Below are 22,289 nucleotides of genomic sequence, written 5' to 3'. Positions count from 1 at the left end.
GATTATTCCCACCTCACGACGACTGTAACGTCACAAAATCACGACCTCATATTCCACGGAAGTTGGAACTAATCGTGAATTTTCCTTTACCAACGTACCAACTGGCAAACCGATAGTGCTCTAAACGTTGATAACTCAAAATAAATACGCTTAGACACTGAAAATGTTTACATGAAACATTTTTTTATATGTCGTCATTGCATACCCTTTCATATGGTCAAGAATCGTAATGACCGTGATGCTGAATCCTCTATGGCTTTCAGTGCCTGCAGTGAAGATCAAATCACTAATGAAGCCTTTATTTGATGGTTGCAAAAAATGCAAAAGACTTATTTTGTATTTTTATACGTTTATTACCTCCTTACTCTAGTTTTACAATTATGTGCCTGTCAGAAATTCAGGCAGATTTTGTTTTACTGAAACCAACAAAACATGTTTAATTTTTTAACATTCCTCAGACAAGAATGATTGCTTTTCATCTGACTATTATGATAAGATTATATACATGTAGGTAATAAATTAACAATGTATTTGTCATTGACACTGAAAAGTTGTCATTGTTTCATTTAACATAAAGTAAGTTATCAGTGTATAAAATAATCTTTTGTTCACACTTGTGACGTTATACAATGTACATGGCATGGATTCCATAAATGAGAACCTTTAGCAGTAATTTGAAGTATACGTGTTCATTGTAATGATATCAATGTACTATCCTGATACTAAATTTAAGCACGCATATACAAAAACTTCACCACACGTAAAATCCTACTTTTGAGTAAGAGCTTGGTTAAATTCAAAGAGACGAGATTTTAATGATTCAAACATAACACAGGCGCATCAAAATCTATAATCACTGTCATCGAATAATCCAATCGATTTGATTGTCATAAGAAGTTTACAATTTAGTATATATATTTAATGTAGACGTTTGCACTGAAACATTTGATTGATATCGTTTACATCTAATATGCAGTCGAATTTACTTCTTGCGGTCCAATGCACTTTTTACATCAAACTGGCCAATAAATTACCAACACGTTACAAATGAGTTACACACTAGATATCATATATTAAGTCAATAACACTATCTTAACATAGCTCACGTATCATCTTATTATCACGCATGCGCTTACCTCAGATACATTCTCACAAACAAACACCGTACACAATCGCTTCATAAATATACAATCATGTGTATGTTTTATCTCATTCTGTGTAGCTTACCATAGGATCATAAAAACTTTCGACTTTACACTGAATATTTTATCTCTATTTTTTCAAGAACATATTGCTAAAGCCGTTCATACCCCCTGCATTTCCACCGCCGGCGTTATTTTGTCCACCGCCCATCAACCATTGCATAAACATTTGCTGAAATCGCCTGTTCATTGCTCCTTCTGTGAAACCGCCTGCACCACCGCCAGCTCCCCATCCTGCATCTCCGCCCCATCCTCCACCTCCTCCCATTCCGTCTCCCCATCCTCCTCGTCCACCTGCTCGTCTTCCTCCTTGTCCTCCTCTCCTTGCTTCACCACCTCCGCCTCTTCTTCCCTCTCCCCATCCTCCGCTAGACTGTCTTGCGTCACCAGCACTAGACCCCCTACCACGATTCCGTTCTCCTCGTGATCCACCCATTTCTCCCCATCCGCCACTCCTGCTTCGTCCCTCGCCCCATCTGTCTCCTGCAGTTGGTGTTGCCGCCGTAGTGATTTCGGACCTACTCCGGCCGCGTTTCCTGCTACTTCCGGCTCTATCTCGTGATGATCCTGAAGTGGCCTGTTCACGTCTGGATGCAGCTGCCTCGGACCTTGCGGGGGTGTCAGGTGGCATGGTGGTGTAGCCACTTGTGACACCTCCACCAAATCCACCGGCCCCTCCTCCCCACATACCGTATCCTGGAGTCGTAGAAATCGGGTAACCCCATTGGTCAACTCCGCCGGCACCTCCAGCGCCACCAAATCCACCTGGCATTACACCACCTTCTGCCGCTTCTGTAATTATAAATAGGAAATTAGAAGTTATTTTTAGTGTCTAGATTAGTTCGTCAGTATTAGCGTGGATAAGGATACTGATACGTTGTAATGCGTTCTCCGTTAGGATACTGTAGGATAAAAAATATGTAAATTTCTAAAATATAATACTTTGGAGTCAAAGTGTTTTTGAGCAATTTTATATAAAAACAAAGGAGCCGTTATAATCGTAAATGTCAATGCACTATCGTGGACAATATTCTTCTTCTTTTATAAAGAAAATTATGGAACAGTCGTTTGAAATGAACGAATAAATTAATGGTCTATGAAATTGAACATGGAGTCTATATTTTGAAATGTCTTGTAAAACATGATCGGTTGATTATTTGCTTATTAGTTCACATATAAAGCATACATACTAACATTAAGCACACGTTAAACTGACACAATATATATAACATGATATGTTGAATATTTGCACATGCATAAATGTATACTGTATAAAAACGTGCATTGCTGTTATTATGGTAAGATTATATGTCATTACTGGAATGAAATTTGTCTTATAATCGTCTCCTAACTAAAGTGCATACGTTTTAATACTAAAATTTATAATTTCATAATGATGAAATTATGATTTTTCTCAAATAATTCACATATAGTATTTAAAGTAATTCAACTATGAACTGATTTGCGGATATACACTGTGTAATTTTGAAATAGTACCGTCAAAGATGAAGTTTAATATGAAATATTAACTTTATCAGATAATCCATAGTATTACATTTGAATCCAATAATGTACTATTGTTCGCAGATATAGCTAGTGTAGATTTGACGTTATGATTAATATAATGAAATTAAGTTATTTTTTAGAATTAAGTTATCGATAATACTATGAAAGAGGCATACTTAGACAATAGGCTTTATATTTATACATTGTATTCTACATGTCTGGGAGTGCTAAAACGACAAGGATTTTACAGCTTTCACTTAGCGAAACCAGTTAAACTGATAAAACACAAACTACTGGTCAGACATTGATCATCGCTGAAAGGAAACAATCTCAATATCGCAAATAAAAGAGTCATCCATGAAAACACTGCTTGACAGACGGGAGAAAAGGAAGAAGATGTAAATCATAACAACCATCAACACATATCCGCAAAAGTTGAATGAAAATAGAAGAAAAACATTACCTTAAAATATTTTACGGAAATAATCTGATAATGGTTTCTTATGTATAGTACATGTAAGAATTGATATAAAATGAAGCGCAAATTTAATTTTGTAATGCCTTCACACTTTAACAAATAAAATTCGATAGTTACTGTCGGAACCAACATGATTTATTTTTTTTCAGCAATCAAATCTTTTAGCAAACAGCATAAAAGTTCCTAAACAGCATATTTTATAAAATAATATGCGTCTTTTCACTATCTACCTCTAAAAACATAAAAAAAATCTAGATATTTTTACAGATAGGTCTATAATCTAAATACTATTTTAGGAAATAACGCAATATTTTGTATTCGGTACTATTTTTCTTCCTTTCGCTTACCAGCCCAAGCATCCATCATTTCTGAAGAATCAAATGCAGTTGATTAAGACCTGGATGATACTATTATCAGATACTGTCATTTTACCAGCCGGGAATTTATTTATTTATTTAATTTCACACTTTTTACAAATCTTACAAATCCTAAAAGAACCATTTAACTGCTGATAGGACGCGCATAATACAATGAAAAAATATTAGAGAATTTAATATGCAAGATTGACAGAAAGTAATAAATGACAGAGTAAATGCGTCCTCGACGTTACTGTACCTGTCATACAACACTTAAAGAATTAAGGTTTATTTCACAAATCAGAATGACTGTGTCTTACTTGAATATGTTGTCGATCATTAAGGCTTTATGTTTCACTAACTATTTCTGTTAAAATATACATGTTGATATATAATACTACGTTCTACTTAATTGAAGAGATCAAAATGTATAGCAAAAGTAATAAACGATAAGAGCATTCATGAATAAACAAACACAGACATACCACAAGCAAAAGCATGTTTATAGCATTTGCATGTCAAAACCAACATAAATATATAAATGGCAGCCATATTGATAATATAAGCCAGTCAACCAGTGTATATATAAATAAATAAGCAATCGTGGCGAAATTATTCAATAGAGATAGAGGAGAGCAGCAAATGAATATAAATAAAGCAGTCACAATGATAGCAGAAGCCGAACAACCAAGATATAGAGTGGCAGCCATATTGAAACAAGGCCAACAGATTATATGAGTTTTTATGAATATTCATGCTTTGTTTTAGATTCGAAGCGACAGCCACTTACAGTTAAAGGTTAAGACAACAAGATTTTAGTTTTAAAAAATAAAAATGAGAATATTGTTCCTTATAATGGACTTCATTTTTGTCAACTTTACCTCCGTAAATAGCGACCATGAGAAATTCACTGTCGACTGTCGATTCGAATGATAATTCAATATACATATACATTAATATATAGTAAAGTATAAAATAAACACTCTAAAGTACCTCCGAATTCTGGTCTTTCTGTAAATGATAAATATCACAAAATATCTATGACATATTCAATAGTGATATTGTTGACTTTTTTTCAAAATTTTTTGCAGCAACAAATTATGATTGTGGAAGCCTTTTTATCGAAATATCCTCTTTGAGATTAAAGATCAGACAAAATGTTATGTATTTAGTAGATTCAATATTCCATAACAGCTCTTTTACTGATTTTTTTAAAAAAACTGTTTAAAATAATTTGCACCCCTCATGCATGTGCTATTTTCTTGTTAGATTTGAAGCAGCATTGACCTTACCAGACAAAGTGTGGTATGGATTAATCTTATATGTATTTAGAGGTGCCTACTATCTTTTATATTTTTAATATATCTTATGATGTCTGTCATATCAAAGAGTTATCTGCCTTTGTGGATAAGGTTCGATTTAATAGATCATACGAATAATATGACTACTTATTTTCTAACGACGTATCGTTTTTGCTTTCAGGGTATCTGAATCCTCGCTAGCAAAAGGCAGGATTTCCGGATTTATCCATGGAATTAAATACGATTTGTTACACTAGAAAGTGTAATGGAGGGTAATCGTTTGCAGAAATTATGGTGAATACATGGCAGTGTTTGTTTAATGTGCAGTATATGTTTGAGTGATTACATAAAACTGAGTCAAACTGCCTTGCATAACATTAACGTAGAAGAGATTTATCTTGGAACTTAATACATATTTAAAAAGTATACAATCTGTGTACATAGTGTATATAATGTATATATATACTGCAGGTATGGCAATTCTAAAGATGATTTCAAGAATTTGTACTTAAGTCAACAAAATGTCTAACACACGGCTGATATGAAATACAATTAAATCTTCATTATTTTGCAAGTGAAAGGCTAAGGAAGTTTATCATCAGTAACCATTTATATTGTAGTGTATTTGAATACAACATTAATCGGAAAAATAAAAAAGGTAACGTTGATTGCAAAAATCACACTAACTGGTGTGGTCGTTGTCGAGAATACGTTCGACTTAAAAGTCCATAAAAGTTTCAACCCAAAAAATCCAAAAAATACGTGAACTAAAGATATTTCATACTATATTTTTCTGCTTAATTGATGTTGTTTATTAAATCTCAAAAACGACGAATATTTTTTTATGATAAGCTGTCGCGTCCCAGTATATACATTTGATAACACGTCATGTGTCGTGTATAAATGTGCAACTGAATGTGGGTGGTCTGTATTATCAGGTTAATCCGGAAACTATAAGGGATGCATAACGAATTTCTCCTCGCTTAGGTGGTGGTGCTTCGCACGTCTCTTGTCCGACGGAGATATTACTTAGGGTGAAGGTTTTTATGATTTATTGTCATTGAGACAAGGCGTATTCAGGCTACACATGTAGGACATATCGCCTAAAGCATACGATGTCCAGTTTGATTTGATAAACAAGAAGACCAATTCATGACGAATACGTCTCAATTTATAACCACGGGGGTGATAATGACTAGTGTCTGTCTAAAAATGATGCTTTGACTTACAAATCTGTAAAAAATGTTTAATTATTATTATTTTGTTTGATTGGAGCAATCTTTTGTTTTAGGAAAATGGAAACAATTTTGAAGCAAACTTGCATTTTATATATTGATAATGGAATAATCAGACAAATTTTATCTTTAAAATATTTTACCAGTTTAAGTATAGGGTAGATAATAAAACCATTGAACGTAGTCAATCATTTTAGAATTTTAGGTACATGCTAAATTTCACGAAAAAAATGCCTAATAAAGTTTGAGTAATATTACAAAAGTGAACGATTTAAAACCGTTTGCTTTAGAAGTACAATTTTTTAGTTTCTTATTTGTCTGATTTACTTGCTTTACTAGTTCAATGTACGGCGTGAAAACATTAATGTAACTGACACATATTTATGATGAGACAGTGTTTGTAAAAGTATTCGAGGAATATTGAAGCTCATAGATATATATAATGGTGAAAAGAACTTTTGCTTGGATAGCTGATTCAATACAATAAATTCTACTTATACAATTATGGATGTTACACTTAGATTGTTATTGCCAACAGACAAAAATAGATGGAATTATTATTATCACTGTCACCACTGACATACGTACCACTCACGGCTGGGTCTGCCTGCAGGAAGGCAGACTTTATATTTGTCCACACAGTACTTCTGTTGGTTACAACGGTTGCTCTAAAAATAACAAAAAATAAGAATTTAACTTCATTATTATGTACTTTTTTCTGCTTTTGATATTTTTTGGATGTCGATGTTAATCTTGAGGATTACACCATCCTTTGATCACATGAGTCTGGAAATAAGGTTTTAAAATGATAATATGCAAGTAGTTGCATCTGAAAATCTTGTCCTCTGACTTGAAATGTCAGTGTTATTGTATACAAAAGGTGTTCATCGAATACGATGAGGTAGATAATGTATACAAGTGACAACTCTCACAAAAACATTTGTTGCCACATAATGTCAGTACTAGTCTAAATAATCCCAACGACACATTACAAGTATGTAGAACATGTAGAGTATCTTGGTAAAAAGAAGACGCTTTCTCTCTTGGAATCCATGAAAATGTGTTGGTACTTTATCTTGAGTAGCTGTAAATATCTTTACTTTTTCCTAGTTGTGTAGTATTTGAAGTTGAATATGTTTTAAAAGATAAAAATCAAATTATTGATTTTGTTCTTTTGATTAGTTTTTCTTTCTTTCGATAATATTTTTATGTTAAAGCTTGCTTCAGTGTACTTATGATTCTAGTGTACTTACATAAACTGCATGTGGTCGGCTGATGTAAAGGTGGGTGCGTACCAGTCGACCGTGATGTGTGACTTCCATTTACTGTCTGTATGGGTAGCGGCATCATTAGGGAAGGAACAGAACATCGTCTTCACATCAGTAGCTCCGTTAGCGAAAAACTTCCCAGTGGGCATATCCATTAACGAATCCTCAGCCGCCATCAACATAAAACCCTTAAATGGTGCTCCACCATGTATGGTTACTGAAATAAGAAAACAATCAATATTAAATCATATTTATTCAACGAAAACGGAGGTAGTGTTTGCATCTATCTACTATCTAACAGAAAAAGTGATGTTTACTTATTATAGTTTTTAATACAGCAAGATTCCTAACACTACTATAAAACTACTATAATGACATCGCATACTTAAACGTTTGGTAACATTATAACTTACAAATGGGATATACGTCGATGAAGGAACTCAACATGGAATAAGAGACTTCATGATTTTAACTAAGATATGCTGAACGTACCTATTATTTATCATTCAACTAACTATAATATATGTGTACTATTGCTGTCATTGCCAAGTTCTATAAATTGTTTTCGTTGTTGTTGTCTTTCCTTTGTTTTTCTTTTCACGACTCATGCTTTATACGTGGGTATTTCCATTATGAATTCTATATGTTTTCAGATACCATTTACGTCAATGTTGCATTGAAAACGTTCCTTTAGCAAATATTATTGACAAGATGACAGTCGCCTTCGTAAGTTGGTTTATGGAAGTTAAGATTTCATAACAAAATAAAACTTTCAAACTGAAAAGATGGAGTAAGAGAGAAATGACCATTCAAATAGTGCTTGTTTTTTATTGTTAACAGATATGTAAACACCGTCAGGCTATATAGCTAGAGGGCGCTGTTAACAGTAAACAAATCGATCTTGTCGTCTTGATCGATTAGCTCACAAATTTATTTGCATTTCTTGTAAACAATAGTCATATATTGATATATGGTACATATCATGTCCTCATATATCATTATGCATTATCGGTTTTGACTTATGATGACGTTCTTTTTGTTAAAATATTCCATTACAATTTCAGTGTAATTATTTTTTCTAATAAATATACTAGACATATATTTGTTATCCAAGTTTTCAGTAAATTGTTCGTCAAACATCCGATAAAACAAATATCAGTCATCTGAGTTTGAGTTTTTTGTAAAACCATGAAGTTTGTAAGTAATGTTCTCAAACAATATTTCTACGGAGTTTCATAAGTGTCTTTGTTTGTTTGTTTGTTTGATCAACGTCCTATTAACAGCAATGGTCTTATAAGGACGGCCTTCCATGTATGAGGTGTGTTGCGATGTATCTTGTGCGAGGTGCGTGTTTTGGGAGACTGTGGTATATTCATGTTGTGTCTTCTTGCATAGTGGAACTGTTGCCCTTTTTATAGTGATATATCACTGAAGCATGCTGTCGAAGACACCAAGCAACACACCCGACCCGGTCACATTATACTGACAACGGGCGAACCAGACGCCCCACTCCCTGTATGCTGAACGTTAAGCAGGAGCAGAAACTACCACTTTTATATACTTTGGTGGGTCTCGGCCACTTCCTCACAGGGTTTCATAAGACACAACACCAAAAAAAGAATACCGACATAGCATCATTATAAATTAAATCATGGACTACACAGGGATTTAAGAGAAGACTCCTGGGAGTGTTTAAATAGAGAACCTATGTTTCAAATGATAAGCGTTATCCCTTTCATTGCCATGCAAATCTAGATAATATCTTAATTGTGTTACAATCTCAAACCAGAATCGATAGGTTACAACAGTAGTAATTAGGCGAATTAGTAAGCACCGGAAAGGACGTACCACTTGCTAATACAAAATGATAAAATATCGGACGTGTGTATAGTTGGTTATATTACGAGTAAAAATATGCTTTTGACTAAATAATATAAAATTGATCTGAGATAATGGAATATATTTTCTACCCCATCGGACAGAGATATATGCATTTCCGGTGAAGGCAAGAGATTTCTCTGTCTTACCCAGGGCAAGGCAGTCTGCACGCGTAGAACATATTCGAGTCATCAACCGGAAGTTGTTAAACGTCATATGCAAATAACATTAACCTGTGCAGTCCAATTTGTTAATCTATATCACCTTTTGACCCCGAGCTTGTGCTGTATGCGCGTGCTGAACTTTGACCTACTAATCATCGCAATCGGAAATCCGTCGATGATTACCCGGTAAAGAAGACTAATGGTTTTGATACATTATGTTAAAATGTTTTTCCATTCAAATATTTCAAAATTATTTAGATTCTTGTTATCACAGTGCAATAAGCTTAATTAAGTTTCCAAAAAAAAATACATGTTGATACAGTCAGCAAATAAATATGTTCCTTTTTTTGATATCGCATATGTGTAGTTTTAACCTATTTTGGGGAAATTACAGGGGCAGAAAAATGATCATTCTTTACCTAGAGAGTTGGACAGGAAAATCTCTACAGTCGTGGATCTTCTCCTCTGGTAGAGATCTCCCTGTCCTACCCTCAAGGTAGGGAAATATCCTATTGATCTACTCATTGCTCATCATTTAACAAGTCATGAATTTACGATATCTCCAGTAGTCCGTATCATCCTGTAAAATGTCCATATCAAGGCATTTTCGATTAAGCTGACGCAGATTTTGCCGTTGGTCTTCTGATTAATTCTTTTCTCGCAGACTTGTAAATGTTCAATAGATTTTTTGCAACGATGTTAAAGGACATGTTTTAATCTAGACTAAAAGCTAATAGCACTAATTACATATATCAATGTGTGTATTAAATGTGATAATTTTTTGTCTGAGTTTGGAGAAAAATGGGACAACGCTTTTAACGGAATTCTGATGGATTTCGAAACTAACCAAGAAAGGATTTACGTTTCTGTCACAAAAGATATTAACCTAGTTATTATTTGTAACAAAAACAAAAGCCGGAAATCGCTTGTTATTTAAAATTCGAGGAAAATGATGACTTGAAAGCGTTTCTAGAGGTATCTTTAATTCGTTAAAGGTGTTGTCTTCATATATTCATACTCATCTGTAATTTTTGTATACATGTGAGATGAAAATGACAGGATTTTACGCAGTTTTTCACGAAGAAAAATGTTTTTGACCTTTGAACTGTATTTCACCTGAGATAAACCGCTTTCTGTTAACGCAATATTAACCTGGCTTGTTTAACATTAACCCGAAGTTCACACCGTGACCTGACTTTCGCTTGTTGACCCGACTATCACACACATAGGTGTATCAAAGCTCCCCCCTGTTACATAAGGTCACGGAAGGTTTACTAACGAAAATTTACCTCTTCCTTACGTTGAACTGATTTAAGTACCATAAGAAGTTTATAAAATATAACATTTTTTGAAAATATATATATGTTATGGTTATTTGTGTTGAATATCAACCATTTTTTCTAATGAATGCCTCTAATTGAAGGCATCGACTATTTTTGAAATTATTATAACTTAACCTTTTATGTAACGAGACGTTCAAGATTTAAACATAACAATTGATCGTGTTATCTTTGCTTTTGTGTACTTTTCTCTTCTTCATTTTTTTTTTCATCTATGTCATTTGGATTGACCGAAACCATCAGTGTCTAACTTTGAAAATCTCACTTATGTCAGCAAGAAAAAAAATGTGACATCTAACTTCAAACACAATTATATCATTTTTCTTAAAAAAAAATATAAAAGCCCGTCCGAAAAAGAAATGCGTTTAGTAGACCCTTTTTAAAAAAAACATATTTTTACCTTGAAAATAAATATATTCTTTCGTAAACCTCAACACTGGTATTTTTCTTTTAAATTATTTAGTAGGTAACATGTTACGATGTAAATTTCATCTAGATATAAATGCTACTCATTTTCTAGAGGATACTTATGCAAATATTAATGCAAGCATTTTATATAAGATTTATATAAGTTATAGTCTGCTGACTATGCTTTAAATTGGCGTATGGAAGATAAACAGAAACCCGTCATTAAATGTAGTCTGCTCCATCGAACATTTTAGATAAAGTGATATTAGGAGTGGTTGTATTATATAAATAATTTAGTCTGCTCCGTCCAACATTTTAGATAAAGTGATATAAGGAGTGGTTGTATTATATAAATAATTTAGTCTGCTCCATCGAACATTTTAGATAAAGTGATATTAGGAGTAATAGTATTATATAAATAATGTAGTCTGCTCCATCGAACAATTTAGATAAAGTGATATTAGGAGTAATAGTATTATATAAATAATGTAGTCTGCTCCATCGAACATTTTAGATAAAGTGATATTAGGAGTAGTTGTATTATATAAATAATTTAGTCTGCTCCATCGAACATTTTAGATAAAGTGATATTAGGAGTAATAGTATTATATAAATAATGTAGTCTGCTCCATCGAACATTTTAGATAAAGTGATATTAGGAGTAATAGTATTATATAAATAATGTAGTCTGCTCCATCGAACATTTTAGATAAAGTGATATTAGGAGTAGTTGTATTATATAAATAATTTAGTCTGCTCCATCCAACATTTTAGATAAAGTGAAATTAGGAGTAATAGTATTATATAAATAATTTAGTCTGCTCCATCGAACATTTTAGATAAAGTGATATTAGGAGTCATAGTATTATATAAATAATGTAGTCTGCTCCATCGAACATTTTAGATAAAGTGAAATTAGGAGTAATAGTATTATATAAATAGTTTGGTCTGCTGCATCGAACATTTAGATCAAGTGATATTAGGAGTAATAGTATTATATAAATAATTTAGTCTGCTCCATCCAACATTTTAGATCAAGTGATGCTATGAGTGATAGTGTTAAATAAATACTGTAGACCACTATTTTCGAATGTAATTTAATTTTGATGATTTCGCGAGCAATAAAAAATCGCGAGAATACATCCCTGATGCCTGCTCCTTGTAAAAATGGCTAGGTAATAATAATTGAAATCGTTATCATTCCCTGGTAATCAGTACATGAGTTTTCTGACAGACTTTATATCCTTTCTTTAATAACTCTTTCAATGCTTTGTCCTAATATAGATAAAATGATAAGTTATAGGAAATTGTCCTCTATTGCAAGCGTCCTATTAACATCATAGAACATAATATAATATTATATTTGAGACCCAGTGCTATATTGACATTTCTTTTATACCTACGGGTGTAATACTGGCTGGTCTAGAGCAATACACTCATGTCGCCTGAGGCTGTATTGCATGGCTACCCGTGCAATAAAGCCTTGTGACGTCAATACGTCAACAAAATATGTTTTTCCTCGGTAAAATTTAAACATTTTTTTCACAAACACGACTGGTTTTACTATAAAAGATGCAAACAAGGGAATTTGTGTTGAAAACATCACGTAATTTTTCATATATGGATGTCATGGATTCTTCGAATTTATTTCAAAATGGCGGAATATCATAGTTGTAAAATTGCAATAAAACGCAAGCCTCTGGTTTTTACTACATTTTGTGACCCTCGGGGAGAATATCCCTATCCTTCATATCCACATATGAAAGAGTCTTATATTGTTCAAAAACTCGTTTGGTCTTAATTTAACAAATTCCTTTAATTAGGTTCTTGGTAACTTAACCGCCTTCGTCAAACTGTGTGTATTAGGTAATTCTGTCTTTGTATTACCATTTTTGTTTGTTTGTGTGTTTTAGAAAATATCAGAACAAGTATAAGCGAAAGATGGATTTGTGAGAAGGCTTAAGAAGAAAAGAATTTAGTTGTATACATATACATCCTGGATACGAATCCGTCCAACGGAAACATCAATCAGTATAAAAAAACATTGACGCCATTCACAAACAGGAACAAGATACTAACAAAAGCCGCCAAATGGGAACACAAGTATACATTAAAACCAACAACACCATTCATAAATAGTGATGTTTCTTGGTGCATTTGGTTCCAAACATCCGAGACCTATCATGTTGTTTCTCGTCATATTCACGACATAATGAAGGTTACAAAGGAAGTCTTTAATCATGGCTGGTATGTCAGTATTTAGGTCACGTGATGTATGAAGTATGCAGTCAACAAGTATTACATCAAGGAAGAAACTGAAATATTATACGTTGCCATAACGACCATAAATAGCCTCATCACTTTGTCCACATGGTATGTCAGAAAGTCACGTACAAAGTGAACTTGTAAACTGATAACATTGACCTTAATACTGTACTTTCCTTTACAACATACTGATGTACCAAAATAAATAAAACTCTAACATTTGTGATAGTGAAAATACCAGTGCCCTTGCTTCTGTACCGGTCCTTAATCGATTTCGATTGATTGGTTGCCAATTAGATTAACGTCATATTAACTGCTAGGGTCATTGAAGGAAGGCCACCTGTGCTTGCGTTGTATTGCATGTGAGAGGTGCGTGCGTGGTTTGGGAGGCTGCAGTATGTTCGAATTGTGACTGTTTGTTATAGTGAAACGTTTGCCCCTTTTATAGTGCTATATAACTGAAATATCCCGCCGAAAACACCAGTCAAAACACCCCACCCGGTCACATACTTACAGCAGGCTAAGCAGTCGTCCCACTTCTTTTATGCTAAGCGTTAAGCAGGAGTTGAAGTTACCATTTTTATGGAGTGTCCCGGCCAGCGGCGAGCATGATCCGTGTTAAATTTTGTCAAATAAGGTCTGTTAAATAATACTTTATAATCTTTTAATTGACGAACCAATAAAGGACAAGGCAGCAAATTGTAAGGTTGTGTCTGATTTCTTTTCTCCTTCCATAGTTTGCCCTTTATTTGAATAGCAATACATAATAATGCAGACATTAAGAAATCCAGATGGGAAAGTAGCGCTGGCTCTGAAAAATGTCCGCTTGTCCCATATATCAGCACATTTATTTAGGTCATTTAAGGACACGGTCGATTGATGTGGGAACTTTAACAGTTTCTTTATAGTGTTGTGACACTGAAATGTCATGTCTATTGTACATTGTCGTGACAACCTGGCCAGACATACTAGCTAAAGAACAAGTCAGATATAGAATCTTGTGAATCCCTTTCATTGCTTCTGTCAAGCAAGACAATATAAAAGTGTATTTCAATGTCACTCAAATCCCCATGTGAGCATTCATAATGTCCACCTACTTGGGAAAGTTTAACGGTAAAAATTGTATATCATGAAACTATTTCAAATAACGATAAAGTTCGACTAAGAAATAGATCATCACGAAATTTAATATCGTTGAAAAAGAAATCGCCGCGATTAGCAGTCATTGCAAAACAAAACTAATTTAAACAAGAGTTTCTATCTATATATATATGTGTGTGTATGTTTTGTTTGAGTTTCTATCTATATATATATGTGTGTGTATGTTTTGTTTAATTGTTTCAGTTCTTTGTTAGCCTTAATTAGCCTTAATCCACTACAAGGTGAGTTCCTGGTAACCCGGAGCAAATATAACTACTATATAAATCAACGCTGTTACGTCGAGCTTGTAAGTGTGCTGGCGATATTAATGATGTACGACGGTGGAACACGTTGTGTAGTGGCTTCGTGCTGGTGGACACCTCACGGTACCTGTCATATCTGTAAACGTTTGATTGCCCTGAGGTCATATGTCGCCTTAGACATTGTTATCATTCTCATTCAGATCTTCCTTTACTGGCTATAAGTGATTTACGTAAAATTAAAAAGACAAGAGTGCCACGGAAGTGGATGTGTTGCCTGCACAGCAGTTTAAACACCCCAAAAAATAGTTATTTACATTTGAAATTAAGTGAAGTTATAAGTCCCGTTACTCTTGCAAATATTGTTGGATTTTGACCAGTATCAAACCCATGTGAGATTTTATAGATATAAAGCAATACACATAATTTAGTTAAATTCGCATTATAAATACAAAAGTTATTGAGCAGTAACCAAAAATTATCTGTTTTGATAATTTAAAGTCCTGTAACTCTTGCAAATATAGACGGATTTTGACCAGTATCAAACCAATCTGAGATCTCATTGATATAAAGCAATAAATCATATCTGGTTGAAATCGAGCAGTAAATACTAATGTTATCGAGCGAAAACAAAGAAATTGTCTGTTTTAACGATTCTAAAGTCCCATCACTCTTGTAAATATATTAACGGATTATGACCAGTATCAAACCAATTCGAGATCTTATTGATATAAAGCAACAAATCAAATTTGGTTGAAATCGAACGATAAATGTTAATGTTATCGAGCGGAAACCATTGATTTATCTGTTTTGACGATTTTAAAGTTTCCTAGCTCTCGTAAATATTAACAGATTTTGACCAGTATCAAACCCATTCGAGATCTTATTAATATAAAGTAACATTCCAAATTTAGTTGAAATTAGACAATAAATACTAAAGTTATCAAGCGAAAACCATGGATTTATCTGTTTTGACGATTTCAAAGTCCCGTTACTCTTGCAAATATTGACGGATTTTAACCACTATCGGACTCATCCGAGATCTTATTGAAATAAAGCAATATACCAAGTCTTGTTGAAATCGGACATGAATATTTCGGTTATCGTACAGAAACCGTTAACCAGACGCAGACGCCGACGCCGACATAGTGATACCTGTGCGTCGCAGTTGCGTTGCAGATGACACAAAAATGAAATCAGAGCATAAAAAGAGTATATATTAAAGTTTCTAACTTATTTTCTCTTGACATCTCAAATGTTGAGATTTGATATTCAATTATGAAATAAGATACGTCTTGGAAAAGTTTTAGAATCATGTGCAAAATACGAAATAAGGATAATTAAATAAAAAAATAATTCTTTATTCTGAAACGCATTGCATATTTCAATTCATTGAACCTTCAAGTAATTAGAAATATGAAATTCATTAAAAATTATGAAATTTGTTGACAAATTGAAGATGTTTCTTTTGTATCATGCTATTCTTACTTTGGTTTCATATTTGGTTTTCTGACATCTTTGTAATATAATTTTAACTCGTTTTTCTATGCCGAATATGTGGATACATTGTATAAAGATTACATCTATACATTACGCATAGAAAGTACGATCTACAATAATATACCTGAGTCTTGTACGTAAACCTATTTCACAACACATTGCATGATTGCAATTCACTGAAAGGCATTCTTTCCAATATGTCATTGTATGATTCCATGACAATGGTCATTTGATTTATTAACTTGTAATCATAACTCATTATAGTTATAGGTATAGAGGTTCTGTATTTAGCCAGATACGTAACCGTCTTACGTAGCTGCCCAATTGATAATGACCATTTGATGACCAGATACACAGGAATTCATAGGGTCAATCTCAGGACAGGTACGAATTTTACAGGTAAATCAATGATGACGCATATCATTTGACAGATACTAGTACGCTACCGATGCCCCTGTCATGTTCAATCACTATGCACCATATGTAATCGCAGGGATAATACTGATATACATACATCTTTCATTGTTATAGATTCTATTACAAATGGTCCTTTATGGGAAATGCTAAGTATTCGAAATATATATCAGGGTAGTGACAATCAAAATGCAATAGTTAATTAAAATTTATCTCATGCTGATTGAACGGTAAAAATAAGTACACGGGTTTAGAAACAAATATTCGAGTGATATCGATCAAATCATCCATACAACATTTGACCAATTTGTTTTATAGTTTAACGATACCGATAACTAGCGACATTATAATTTGATGGAATATCTTGTTTTATTGTGAAAAACGTCCAAACACTCAATGAAAATGTTACGAGTATTTACAGTAGACAGTCGGCTTATGAGACGACTGGTTGACCCATTGTTAGTATAATGTGACATTATGGTAAATGCTGATTTTGGTGTTTCATGCGGTGTACTTAAAAGCGCAATAGTTTCATCATTAAAAATAGACACATCATAAATATATCAGAGCCTACCAAAACACATATACAGACGCAACACAGACGCAACACATGCGCAACACATTGCATACAGAGAATGTCTCTAGCTGTAAAAAAGGTAAAGCCTTTTCAATCAAAAACTCAAACAATTTTGATATTTGATTGGATTCAGTCTTAACAAATGCACACCTTCTATGTCGGTACATTAGAATCTGTATTTTCGTTTTGTTTTAATGGCTGTTAATGAGATGAAATAATCTATGATCAACATTTACGCATATAATTTATCAAAAAATATGGAAATCGGTATTTACAAATAAATCTAAAATATGGTAAATAAAGCATGTTTAAGGCGTTTTGGTCATTTGTCCTTCTGAGAGCATGAACAAGTTTACTGGAAGAGTTTTCAAATGAAAAACTAGTATTCACAAAGAAAAATTTAACGTTAATGCGAAAAAAAGCAATTGCGTTATTTTAGAGTCAATGGTCGGCACGATTACAGCGTGATATATGAGCTTCTGTTAGGTAACAGCACGGTGTATGACCCTAACACCTCTCAATAAAGGTAGGTCACTTATTGTTCTGATGTCTGTCATGTCTTACTGCATTGTCTATATATAGTAACAGTAGTACACGCCCGACGCTGCATAGAGTCACCTGACGGTGTGCTCTTTAATTAGTAAGTGACATTTTTACTGACATGTTGGAGTGCATTATCTACTTAAAGGCTGATGGACACGAGATCATCTTATTGTTTAATTGTATCAATTAGCGATACCAGATGACCATCCTCTTCGCACGGAAGTGGTAAACAATGATATTGTTTTCCTTACACAAACACAGTCCTTTTACATATCTGTCCTCTAGATAAATATCCATAAATAATGTATTAAGTATATAACTATCACTGACGAATGTTAGAAGGACTTACCTTAATTATTCACTTCACTTGAGTACTAGACCTTGTATATGGACATTAGAAATACACACAATAAATGAACCCGTGGCAATAAATTCGGGTGTTACGATCACAGCCCCGTCTCTCTTTTATTGGTTAGTTGTACCACACATAGCACGTGAAAACGATATGGGTAAAGGAACATATAAAGCTCATAATTTCGAATGAACTACCGAAGTTTGGAGGTCGCGTCGCAAATGTTAAAACCTCAATTTATTTGACAAAGATAATTATTTTCAACCATCTCAATTAACACTACTTTGACGTCGCATTTAGTGAAAGGCAAAAAATGTATGCATGCATCATTAAGTAATAAATTCAGGGACTAACATATTGATTTACTCTTCTACAACAGGGGAAAACACAGTGATAATATTATAGTATACATATAGATATAATAGTCATATTTAAAAATATAAGCTTTTATTTAGAATAGAAAATGTCTTAAAAAATCCGTTTTTCCGTACATGTAGTTATACTATGAGTCGACACGTGCTTATATATACCTTACTACTTCATTGTTTGTCATCACTAGATATAATTAATTAACAAGTAATTGTGACACTTCATGAGGATGTTAATGTGCTCAACTGATGTAAATGGCGGAAAATATTAACGTCATTATTATAAACATAATTAATATATGAATATGTATGGCGACATCGTGTGATGTGCTGAATTCTAAGCTGTACAGGTATGAATTGTTGTGACTCAGTCTAAACCATAAAACGAAAAAAACGATACTATTATAAGTACCTTAACGCCCTTTTGACAGAGCATTAAGAAAACTCTGTTTGAAAATGTTATATAACACATAATAGTATCATCAGATACCAAAGCAAAAAGCGGCACCTTGGTAGATGTAGATGTCGGAAGCAATGGGAATTCATGAAATATTTCTATAACAGGTACCAAGAACATGCATGATTTCAAATTTTGAAATGAAATAGTCCCGAAAATACATTGGGCGTAAAACGCGAAATGCATTTGTTGCGAAAATATGTAGGTTTAAAATGCTGTTAAGGAGAAAGTTAATTCATCAAGAGTTGACATTACCCTACAGAGCAGAAAACACCTACTCCTTTGGAACACTTGGTTCTGATTTTAGTTTGTATTTTATTTTTACATTTTAGCATCATTTGTCATTATTACAAATGAGATCGTATAGACGAAAAACGTCAGAACGATGTTTTGTAGTAAGTGTTCGTAATTATCATCTAGATATGGCAAATATCGAACATGTAAGTGATACTATTTATGTCGACGCGATGGGAATCTCTATTTCATGGAAGTGTCCAGACTCTGTTTTATGTCACTTGACACTTCCCGTTGACTTATGCTCTGCCATAACTGTCCTGGCATAAGTACAATGTAACATTGACCAACACGTGTAAAGAGATAACGGCCATTTGTCAGTCGTCTTCCCTTTCTCATATAGGATGGTTTCCCACAACTCCACTTGGCTCATCCTCGATAGCCCAGGGGTGTAGAGATCGTAAGTGATCGGAACCCCTGGAGTATGGAGGATGCACTTGGCTAGGCTGTTCTACATGCTGATTATCAATATTGTCCATAAAAAAGTTTATATTTATTGTTATGCTATTATTTTAGCAGATTCTCTATCGCCCTAAAAAAGGCATAATTAATTTCAAAATTGATTGCAGATAGATTGACCTAGTCATAACTCAAGTTCATCCAATTGCTCATTAGTTTTTCCAATGCATCATAATGCAACAGTACAGTTGTCTTGAGCAATGCAAAAGGTACTATCTGTGACCCATAAAACCTTTGTGGATATCCGTTAGGTACGTGTATGTTATCAAGCTATTTTCACGGACGACACTTCAATCTAATTATTCAAATCCATACAAAGGTACCGAAATATAAATTGAAATGTTGTATAAACATAACAGAACAATACGTCTTCATCGTTTTCTGTCGATTTTTTTCTAGTTCTTACAACTTACTGACAATGATCAAGCATGTCACAATTATGCTGATAAAACGCTGCATTATGATTATCTAACATTTTTTAAATCTTTTATTTTATATTTTTTAACAAAATCAGCCGTACAATTGATAATCTTAAATGTCACTCAGATATTTCAGAGTCAACACTCATAATGAATATATGCGATAAAAAAACCCAGTCTGTCACATCCCGACAAAGAAAATATTCTGGCCTAAAAGCCGCAAAGTAACAAATCAAGGCCATCTCTGCATATATAATTTACCTAAACCTCCGCAACATATAACAAAATTAAAAGAGATTTATGTCTTTTTACAACTACAAAAGAAATATTATATCAATGATGCCTTAAATAGAAATATATAATATATACACACATTTATGTAAGATAAAAGCTTGTTATGGCTATACGCGCAATAAAATTTGTCAAGTTTCAAAGAGATTCTGCCTTTGTCAATATGCCAGCTTTGTAACATTTAAAACTAAAATACTAGTAAGTACACATGCTAGATAAATGTTTAAAGATAAAAAAACATAAAGAAACCATTCCTATGAAAACTAATTATGTTACTAATATTCGAAAAAATATTTTCTCTGTCAACAAAATTATACATAACGTTAAAAGCAAGACCTGTTTTCCGTCTTAAGAATTCCATTTCCTGAACATAATTCATACATCGTAAGAATGACTTCATTCATGGAGAACTATTCTTTTTATTAACGATATACCTTAAGTAAATTAAGTTTTCAAATGCATTAGCAATCAATACAATGCATTTTTCTGAGAATTGTATCAAGACCTTAATGCTCAAAAGATTGCTTTATCACTTAACAAAATGAAAACTATATTTCACATTGTTTTTGAACGAAGTTTGTTTGACTACCTGGTATTTTTGGAAATGAGTATGGACAGGCATTGAAAATTTACATGCATTGTGAGTGTTTGTCAGAGATTGTTACATCTGATCTCCATAATGTTTTAGATGTGATCAACGTGCTCAATCTTTTTAAAATTTGTTTCCAGAAATGTAAAAATTTCTCGTAAATGAAATAATAGATTTCTGCAATACCGAAAACAAAATACTTTTTGATAAGATAAAAGATTTTAATTACCTGTAATGGGGACGTCCGGATTCCAGAGGTTCCGACTCAGCGTTATATTGTATGGTGCTTTAATCGTAGAAGGCTGAGCCCGTATAGCTCTCCCTGTAAACGGATGGGTATGTCTGGGTATCATCCTATAGCAAGCCCTCTCTGGAGCTCCGTCCGGGTAGGCGAGTACTCCCAATACCATACCCCATAATAACACCACAGAAAATGAAAGTTTTCCTTTAGATAACATTTTAACTATTTACAAAGGAAACTTCACTGGTGTTCACTGTTCCCCCACTGGTTAGCATGGGATACCACACCTGGTCGTGTACCTCTCTAGCTGGCGAGCTTCCTCGTGGACCTGGCGTGGACACACTATAGACAAGGGGAGTGCGGCACAATGACAGGACACTGCATGTAACACTAATGGACATGCGAACTGTATCGTATATTTGCATATGCAGACTTTATGTGTATTTAGGCATTAACTCTCCGACAATAGACCTGCATAGCTGTCGTGCAACTACGGGGGAAATTAGTATCACTTATTGAGCATGGACACATCATTAAATCACGTTGGTGAATTTAGTGTCTTGTCTTCTAAATATTAAGTTTATGATTGTGTGCATAATTGTAGCGATAGCAGTATATTGTTGGTACTGATTATTTGAATTTTTTTTAATTTCCTTTAAATCATTGAAAATCCTAGAACAGTTACACAATGTCCTTAAAGTTATATAACCACAATTGGGCGAAAGTGTTGACATTTTTAAACCTATGCATGGTAAGTATTGCAATTCTCAAAATGTTAGTAATTTTCGGTGATGAATAACACATACAAAGCCCTTCTTGTTCCATTAGTATGAAAAGTAAGCCACATATAAGAGAACAACCAACTAAATAATTTTGCATAGACCACAGTGTTAAAGTTTGTTAAAGTTTTGTAATGTATTATTAAAACAAAGAATTATTAGTTAACTATCGTGTTCTATAATAAATGTCTAGGTTCTTGTATAA

The 22,289-nt window shown here is 33.5% G+C and overlaps 1 protein-coding gene across 2 annotated transcripts; it reads right to left on the bottom strand.

The window, feature by feature from the left end:
* Positions 1-339: 339 nt before the first annotated feature.
* LOC138321466 (uncharacterized) lies at positions 340-21,685 on the bottom strand. Of its 2 annotated transcripts, XM_069265180.1 has the most exons (5): positions 21,294-21,685; positions 7,332-7,563; positions 6,667-6,746; positions 4,536-4,553; positions 340-1,994 (listed from the first exon to the last, which is right to left on the bottom strand). In XM_069265180.1, the coding sequence occupies exons 1-5, from the start codon at positions 21,520-21,522 to the stop codon at positions 1,273-1,275; spliced, it is 1,281 nt and encodes a 426-aa protein (XP_069121281.1). In that variant the 5' UTR covers positions 21,523-21,685; the 3' UTR covers positions 340-1,272. The 2 variants fall into 2 exon arrangements, with proteins under 2 accessions (XP_069121281.1, XP_069121292.1); XM_069265191.1 differs by lacking the exon at positions 4,536-4,553 and having other exon boundaries at positions 21,294-21,684.
* Positions 21,686-22,289: the final 604 nt, after the last annotated feature.

The sequence above is a fragment of the Argopecten irradians genome, chromosome 1 (assembly GCF_041381155.1).
Source record: "Argopecten irradians isolate NY chromosome 1, Ai_NY, whole genome shotgun sequence".
Lineage (NCBI taxonomy): Eukaryota > Metazoa > Mollusca > Bivalvia > Pectinida > Pectinidae > Argopecten > Argopecten irradians.
Note: the sequence above shows the minus strand (reverse complement) of the source record. Positions and strands in the feature narration are given on the sequence as shown.

Excerpts from the sequence above, each read along its gene's own strand:
- LOC138321466 (XM_069265180.1), bottom strand. The coding sequence starts at position 21,522 with ATGTTATCTAAAGGAAAACTTTCATTTTCTGTGGTGTTATTATGGGGT. Across the intron at positions 7,564-21,293 it reads TCCGGACGTCCCCATTACAG|TAACCATACATGGTGGAGCA; the intron begins GTAATTAAAATC and ends TTCTTATTTCAG. Across the intron at positions 6,747-7,331 it reads GCCGACCACATGCAGTTTAT|AGCAACCGTTGTAACCAACA; the intron begins GTAAGTACACTA and ends TGTTATTTTTAG.